We start from the raw sequence: 8,596 nt of genomic DNA, 5'->3' as shown, positions 1-8,596 counted from the left end.
TATGTAATGCAGAGAACAGTATGAAGAGCGGAGTTGTTGGCAAGATGGCGGTGAAGCCCGTACTGCGGCCCCGAACGGCCCTGGGTGATATTGGGAACAAAGCGGATGCCAAGATGCCCCTAAAGAAGGTAAGTCTGCATGGGGGGGCTTTAGCTGAAGGGCTTCTGGGATGGCATGGGGGAGGGGTGGGGTTGTTCCTGAGGGGGTTCTGGGAGGTCGGAGTTTTCTCCCTGCCCTCTGGCATGGCTTGGGGGAGGGGCGAGGTTCCTGAGGGGGTTCTGGGAGGTCGGGAGTCTTGTCCCTGCCCTCTGGCCTGGCTTGGGGGAGGGGCGGGGTTCCTGAAGGGGTTCTGGGAGGTCGGAGTCTTCTCCCTGCCCTCCGGGTGGTTTGTTTGGCTCGTGGGGTTGATGGTTTTAGGTGGAGACTCCGCAGGACCCACCAGATTCTCGTCTCTTCCAGGATCAGAAACCTGCAATAAAAGTTGTGAGGAAAGTGAAGGCGGCAGAGAAGATTCCGGAGACAAAGAAGGTGAAGGAGGAGGCGGTCTCTGTGAAGCCGCAGCCTGTGCAGGTATGATGGCGCTGGTCATGTTTGTATCTAGCCGTGTCTATTCGTATGTTTGGGGGTCTATGAATTCAGATCCCCCCCAATCTTCTCACCCCACAGGTGGAAGCCCCCAGCTCCCCCAGCCCTATGGAGACATCCGGCTGCCACCCAGATGAGCTGTGCCAGGCCTTCTCGGATGTCCTCATTCAGGTGAAGGATGTGGATGCTGAGGACTGTGGGAATCCCATGTTGTGCAGTGAATACGTGAAGGACATCTACTGCTATCTGAGGAGTTTGGAGGTGAGCCGGGAATTGTGGGCTGGATGGTGCCGGTGTGTCCGCAGGACGGGTCAGAGATGGAATTCATTTCTGAAGGTTCTTTGGGGTTTCTCAAGTTGAGTGAATGTCTTGGCTCGGTCTCGCCTTGCGTGAATGTCTTGGCTCGGTCTCGCCTTGCGTGAATGTCTTGGCTCGGTCTCGCCTTGCGTGAATGTCTTGGCTCGGTCTCGCCTTGCGTGAATGTCTTGGCTCGGTCTCGCCTTGCGTGAATGTCTTGGCTCGGTCTCGCCTTGCGTGAATGTCTTGGCTCGGTCTCGCCTTGCGTGAATGTCTTGGCTCGGTCTCGCCTTGCGTGAATGTCTTGGCTCGGTCTCGCTTTGGCTCGGTCTCATGTTGCTCTCTTTGGTCTTCAGGATTCCATGGCAATAAGGCCGAACTATCTCCAAGGCCAGGAGGTGACGGGTAACATGCGGGCCATTCTCATTGACTGGCTGGTCCAGGTTCAGATGAAGTTCCGCCTTCTACAGGAGACCATGTTCATGAGCGTTGGGATCATTGACCGATTCTTGCAGGTGACATTGGGAAGCTGCCCTGGGGTGGAATGTCAGGTCTTCTGGGGTATTTGGACACTTTGAGTTTCATGGTTTTATTCCCATTTCGCAGGCTCACCCAGTTCCCAAAAACCAGCTCCAGCTTGTAGGAGTGACGGCCATGTTCCTTGCCTCAAAGTACGAAGAGATGTATCCTCCAGAGATTGGGGACTTCACCTTTGTGACTGATCACACCTACACAAAGGCCCAGATCAGGGAGATGGAGATGAAGATTCTTCGTGTCCTGAAATTCGGAATTGGTCGCCCTCTCCCTCTGCACTTCCTCAGGAGGGCCTCTAAGATCGGAGAGGTAAGTGTTTCTGGGTTGGGCTGTTTGGCTGTGAGGGTCCTGTCTGAGGGTGGAGGGTCCTGTCTGAGGGTGGAGGGTCCATGATGTAGCTGGAATTGGGTTTTGTTTGGCTGAGTGAAGAATGGAATCTCATTTCCTCCAATTCTGCTGAAGCTTGAGCGGTATCTGATTCTTGGTTACCTGGTCTCCAGAAGTCCAGTGCCATCTATGCTCGGGTATCATCCAGAGGGTTTGTTAGCCTGCCCCAGGCTTGCTGCCCTGACATGCATCCATTGCCCCATCAGCTGCACCTCACTTTTCTTGCAAGTAGAATTTCTCGGCCTCAATGACCGTCTATGTCCAAGTTGTCCGGCCGCAGAGGGTGAAGCGCAATCCTTCATCTTTCCTCCAGAACCCACTTCCTGCTCTCTGCATTGGGACAGAATCCTTTCCATTTTTGTGGCGCTCCCCTCTGGCCTTTTCATGGCCCCATTGTGGGGACGCCCACAATGGGGCCATTAGAAGGGCGTCCCGAGCACCCCACAATGGGGCCATGAAAAGGCCAGAGGGGAGCGCCACAAAAATGGAAAGGATTCTGTCCCAATGCAGAGAGCAGGAAGTGGGTTCTGGAGGAAAGATGAAGGATTGCGCTTCACCCTCTGCGGCCGGACAACTTGGACATAGACGGTCATTGAGGCCGAGAAATTCTACTTGCAAGAAAAGTGAGGTGCAGCTGATGGGGCAATGGATGCATGTCAGGGCAGCAAGCCTGGGGCAGGCTAACAAACCCTCTGGATGATACCCGAGCATAGATGGCACTGGACTTCTGGAGACCAGGTAACCAAGAATCAGATACCGCTCAAGAGGACCTGTACTTCATCTAAGGATAACAAGTCCATGTTTGTATAGTACATGAGGGAGACGGCCATCTGTAAATGGTGTGACTGCGGGGGGCAGAAATGTGACTATTTGGCTCGGTACCGGCTTGTTATGGCGAGTTTCTTCTCCTAGGTGACGGCAGAGCAGCACAGTCTGGCCAAGTATCTGATGGAACTGGTCATGGTGGACTATGAGATGGTTCATTACCCTCCCTCTCAGATTGCAGCTGCTGCATCCCGCCTATCCATGAAGGTCTTCAATGGTGGGGACTGGGTGAGTGCCGCCACTGGCTCCCGTATTGTATGATTGCTGTCATTCTGCTACTGTGATCTGAACGCAGAAATGTCTTTCAGACCCCGACACTGCAACACTACACCTTGTATTCCGAAGACTCGCTGCTTCCTATAATGCAGCACATGGCCAAGAATGTTGTGAAGGTGAACAAAGGACTCACAAAGCATATGGTAAGTGACATTTTCCTGCTATAAGTTGGGGGCAGCTGTACAGCTCTCCAGGTCCTTTAGGTTGGCCTGGTAATGGGAGGGGGATGGGCTGTGGGGTCCCAGTCTGTATAGAAGCCGCAGGAACTAGGTACCCTTCCGCTGGAGTGCAGCCATGCTGATTTTTGTGCCCTAGAATACTTAGATTCTGTATTGCATACTCGTGTTCACACCTGAAGGTGAAGGGTATGGCTTACCCTTACCCATGCTGCAATAGCAAACTTTCAGCAGTTACTTGTTGCCACAACTCTTCATGTCAGTAAATGATTGGACCCAATACTTGTGGGGGGGGAAATGTGGCTGCTTTCCACTATTGGTGCTGATCTGTCCTCACTAATTTGGGGATGCAGCTGCATGATCCATCCAGATTAGTGGAGATGGGGGACGACTGTCTTGTGGAGCCCCACCAATGATGTCCCCTGGGACAGGAAGGTGGGGACGTCCCTTTACCAAAGCTCTATGTCCTAGACCTGGACAGGCACCTTATGCTGATAAAAACCATTGTGGTCTCATTGGTGGCTCTGATGAAGGTGATCATGTGACTCTCTGATGAAGGTGATCATGTGACTCTCTGATGAAGGTGATCATGTGACTCTCTGATGAAGGTGATCATGTGACTCTCTGATGAAGGTGATCATGTGACTCTCTGATGAAGGTGATCATGTGACTCTCTGATGAAGGTGATCATGTGTCTCTCGGATGAAGGTGATCATGTGTCTCTCTGAAGGTGATCATGTGACTCTCTGATGAAGGTGATCATGTGACTCTCTGATGAAGGTGATCATGTGACTCTCTGATGAAGGTGATCATGTGACTCTCTGATGAAGGTGATCATGTGACTCTCTGATGAAGGTGATCATGTGACTCTCTGATGAAGGTGATCATGTGACTCTCTGATGAAGGTGATCATGTGACTCTCTGATGAAGGTGATCATGTGACTCTCTGATGAAGGTGATCATGTGACTCTCTGATGAAGGTGATCATGTGACTCTCTGATGAAGGTGATCATGTGACTCTCTGATGAAGGTGATCATGTGACTCTCTGATGAAGGTGATCATGTGACTCTCTGATGAAGGTGATCATGTGACTCTCTGATGAAGGTGATCATGTGACTCTCTGATGAAGGTGATCATGTGACTCTCTGATGAAGGTGATCATGTGACTCTCTGATGAAGGTGATCATGTGACTCTCTGATGAAGGTGATCATGTGACTCTCTGATGAAGGTGATCATGTGACTCTCTGATGAAGGTGATCATGTGACTCTCTGATGAAGGTGATCATGTGACTCTCTGATGAAGGTGATCATGTGACTCTCTGATGAAGGTGATCATGTGACTCTCTGATGAAGGTGATCATGTGACTCTCTGATGAAGGTGATCATGTGACTCTCTGATGAAGGTGATCATGTGACTCTCTGATGAAGGTGATCATGTGACTCTCTGATGAAGGTGATCATGTGACTCTCTGATGAAGGTGATCATGTGACTCTCTGATGAAGGTGATCATGTGACTCTCTGATGAAGGTGATCATGTGACTCTCTGATGAAGGTGATCATGTGACTCTCTGATGAAGGTGATCATGTGACTCTCTGATGAAGGTGATCATGTGACTCTCTGATGAAGGTGATCATGTGACTCTCTGATGAAGGTGATCATGTGACTCTCTGATGAAGGTGATCATGTGACTCTCTGATGAAGGTGATCATGTGACTCTCTGATGAAGGTGATCATGTGACTCTCTGATGAAGGTGATCATGTGACTCTCTGATGAAGGTGATCATGTGACTCTCTGATGAAGGTGATCATGTGACTCTCTGATGAAGGTGATCATGTGACTCTCTGATGAAGGTGATCATGTGACTCTCTGATGAAGGTGATCATGTGACTCTCTGATGAAGGTGATCATGTGACTCTCTGATGAAGGTGATCATGTGACTCTCTGATGAAGGTGATCATGTGACTCTCTGATGAAGGTGATCATGTGACTCTCTGATGAAGGTGATCATGTGACTCTCTGATGAAGGTGATCATGTGACTCTCTGATGAAGGTGATCATGTGACTCTCTGATGAAGGTGATCATGTGACTCTCTGATGAAGGTGATCATGTGACTCTCTGATGAAGGTGATCATGTGACTCTCTGATGAAGGTGATCATGTGACTCTCTGATGAAGGTGATCATGTGACTCTCTGATGAAGGTGATCATGTGACTCTCTGATGAAGGTGATCATGTGACTCTCTGATGAAGGTGATCATGTGACTCTCTGATGAAGGTGATCATGTGACTCTCTGATGAAGGTGATCATGTGACTCTCTGATGAAGGTGATCATGTGACTCTCTATTTGCAGACTGTGAAGAATAAGTATGCCAGCAGCAAACAGATGAAGATAAGTGCCATTCCTCAGCTGAGGTCGGAGGTCATTGTGGAGCTGGCACAAGCTGTGATGCCATGAGGAAGAAATCTGTAGCCATTTGGTGATTTTACTGTGTTGGCACTGTGTGCTTCTGTAAATAGATTTTGTTTTTAATAAAGTTCATTTTATCTTGTAGTAGTTTGTGGCCCTTTTAATCTTAATCAGAAGGTGGGAAAAGTGTCTGTACAGCAATGGCAGGAACTTGTAAAGGACACCAGTAGGGATCTATGCCTGTGGGAGATGCTGGCACTGTAGTACATAAAGCTTACCTGGCACATCCAGCAGCATTGGACCTCATTCCCACCCAATGTAAAGACGCCTCAACCCTGCCGCAGGAACCCCAATTCTGCAGCTCGCCCCATCCTGGACCTCAAGTGCCTCATTCTCTGAGGTCAGTGGTGTCAATTCAACTCTTGGCCTCGGGACATTAACCCCTTGCTGGCCGGGGGGGGGGGGTGTGTGTTATTTTACTATATGGAAAAAATTACAGAATTTGAGTGGTTTTCTCCATTTATAATGCATTACGGAAAACTACCATACCCAAAATTGACCATCGGTGACTATTTTACCGCTCATCAGTTCAGTGTTATCAGTGATGGCCTGAGAATTGCTCACTGCGACGTTCAGCAACATGTGCGGTGTAATGGGTACAATAGACTTCGCATGTATATGCCCCTGACGCATGTTTGCATGCATGTATGGGTGGGGGACTTAAAAAAAAAAATTCCCACTTTATCACAGAAGGGTTTCTTAGCCCCCGATGTAATAGCAAAGATATGTGACGGGTCCTCTATGGGAATGTTGCCTAGGGACCCCAAAGACGCAGAGATCTGCTTCAGCAACTTCTTACTGGAATCTGTAACCGGAGAGTGACGCAAGAATGCGGAAGTGATGTCATATATACATTCTGACAGTGGAGAGGGGGCCGGAGGGAGATCGTGTACCAATCCTGTCAGAGCCCCCCCCCATGCTGGTCCTGGGATTGCACCTGGCGGAGGGGGGCAGGCGCTCTGATCGGCACCCCATACATGCGATACGCTGGCTCTATAGACGGGCATCGCTGCCTGTTCATTTCCTGCTCGTGCCGAGGGGGTGGGGTTACCTGACTTCCTTTGATGCCGTTACATCCAGGAAGCTCCGGGTCGGCTTTTCTTACGCCGGCCGGTTAAAGGAGAACAACGAACGATTTACACCCAGAGCCGACACAAACTCATAGGTCATTGCTATAGATTTGTGAAGTGAGTGACCATGTACCGCCGATCTGCTCACTTCCAATCATCTTGCTGCAGAGCGGTGCTCAGTCATGGCTTACCACACCGATTCCCTCTTCCCGCCTCTGCTGGTCAGGATCACATTGGAAGGTACTCAGTGATTTTTATGGCCCGGGAGAATCTTGGTCTCCTGGTGAGGCTCTGCGGGCAGATTGTCCAGCTCTTCTATTCCCAGGACTGGTCCTCCGGCCGTCCCAATCGCTGGCCTGGCCATTTTGAAATCCTTGCAATACAGACCTGATTCAGTCATCTCTATTCATCTAAGAGCAGAGAAGTTGTCCTCTAGCACGACCTACCTAGTTCCGTGCAATGAGAATCACTAGAATGCCCTCCATCTGAATTCTACAGAGTAGGAAAACCTTCAGAGGAAGTTCTAGATAAGATTGAACTAATCCCACCGTCACCAGAACATCTACTGTGAAGGCTCGAGGATCCCTGGGTGTGGAAACAAGTCTGTGGTGCCATGAGTCCAGATGTAAATGACTGAGGAAGGCCACCTGCCAGTTGGTCACGTCTGGGACAGTCAGGACTGGAAAGTGATTTAGTGCTGAAGGCCGAATCGGATCTGCTCATCTCTGGTGCCTCCCTGATTGAGGTTAGACGCTGCCATGGCATTATCAAACGGAGTCCTAGTCAGAGGAGCTCACAGAATAAAGGTGACGTGTTGAAGTAACTGAATTACTTTTGCGTTCCAGAATCTTGGATCAGGAACCAAGCTGCTTCTGACCACAAAATCCCAAATGTACCAAGAGCCTGAGTTGACTCACTCTCAGGGCATCCCCAATAGTGGGATATCTGGACCACCTTCCAAGGAGACGGAACATGAACTGGGGCCAGCACCTTGGTGAAGATCTGAGGTGCAGCAGGCAGGCCAAAGAAAACCGCTTGGTAATTCTGTATTTCCAGAGCAAAACAAAGGTAACATGCAATGAAAGGATGGGGACATGTAAGTAGGCATCCTTGATGTCCACAGAAGCTAAAGGTCTCCCGTATGGAGGGAAGCAATTGGTGACGGGGCGGATTCCATTTGGAACGGGTTTTCCTGGAAAAAGTTAACCTTTTAGATCTGCTTTGGGAAAGGTGAACAGGTTTAAATAAGAACCTTGGAACCTCTTTTTCCCGGACAATGTCTGAGCCCTTGCCAAAGGAGTTGAACTAGAGCAGGATGGCGGTCTTCCTAACTTTGCGAGGATGTTGGCAAGTTTAACGACATGAGGCAGATACCAACATTCCAGTTCATAGCCCCTGGATACAATGTTCTGAACTGTCCTGCAACCAATAGACATCCCCCACTCTGACATATGGGGGTGCTCCTCAGGTGACTTGCTTAACCAGTTGCCGTCCGCCCGCAGAAAAAAAAAATGGACGGACGGCAGACTCGCATCAGTGGGTTGCCGTCTCCAGGCAGCATTTTTTTCATGCGCGCGCCCCCGGGCAGGAAAGACCAGCTTGTTTTTACAGCAGTTAACGGCTGTTTCACCTACAACCCTAGCCGCTGATCGGTTGTATGGCGCGATTTTGTCGAGCCCTCCCCCGACCCCTCACCTTCAATCCCGGATCCGCTAGCCCATCTGCGGCCTGGGACCAGCTCGGGAGGGCGTCAGGAGGAAGTTAGCTCCTTGCTGATCTCCCTCCGGGCTGTGTATTACATCACTTCCACATTCACCTGTCAGTCATCTGGCTGCTATAGCCAGAGAGAAGAAGCTGGGGGAGCAGATCTCGGCTTCATCAGCTGCTTTTGGAGTCCCTATTCCATGAGGTTTGTAAACACCAGGAAGTCCTCCACCGGAACAGTCGAGTCTCGAGGATTGGCCAAAACTATT

General features: G+C 50.1%; 2 protein-coding genes across 2 annotated transcripts in view; one reads left to right on the top strand and one right to left on the bottom strand.

The window, feature by feature from the left end:
• LOC108802626 (G2/mitotic-specific cyclin-B1-like) overlaps nt 1-5,627 on the top strand; it is a 5,789-nt gene extending 162 nt beyond the window's left edge. The window contains exons 2-9 of the mRNA XM_018574482.1: nt 1-128; nt 460-570; nt 667-846; nt 1,239-1,397; nt 1,489-1,725; nt 2,716-2,856; nt 2,937-3,047; nt 5,437-5,627. Coding sequence (XP_018429984.1) covers nt 1-128; nt 460-570; nt 667-846; nt 1,239-1,397; nt 1,489-1,725; nt 2,716-2,856; nt 2,937-3,047; nt 5,437-5,541 — 1,172 coding nt within the window. The 3' untranslated portion in view covers nt 5,542-5,627. The remainder of the gene's footprint in view (nt 129-459; nt 571-666; nt 847-1,238; nt 1,398-1,488; nt 1,726-2,715; nt 2,857-2,936; nt 3,048-5,436) is intronic.
• A 2,893-nt stretch (nt 5,628-8,520) lies between these two features.
• The window catches only part of LOC108802624 (myb-related transcription factor, partner of profilin-like), a 4,722-nt gene continuing 4,646 nt past the window's right edge, over nt 8,521-8,596 (bottom strand). Inside the window, exon 2 of the mRNA XM_018574480.1 lies at nt 8,521-8,591. Within this exon, the coding sequence (XP_018429982.1) occupies nt 8,521-8,591 (71 nt within the window). The remainder of the gene's footprint in view (nt 8,592-8,596) is intronic.

This window comes from Nanorana parkeri, unplaced genomic scaffold (assembly GCF_000935625.1).
Source record: "Nanorana parkeri isolate BGI_ZX_2015 unplaced genomic scaffold, ASM93562v1 scaffold2987, whole genome shotgun sequence".
Lineage (NCBI taxonomy): Eukaryota > Metazoa > Chordata > Amphibia > Anura > Dicroglossidae > Nanorana > Nanorana parkeri.
This window is presented reverse-complemented; position numbering and strand designations above follow the sequence as displayed.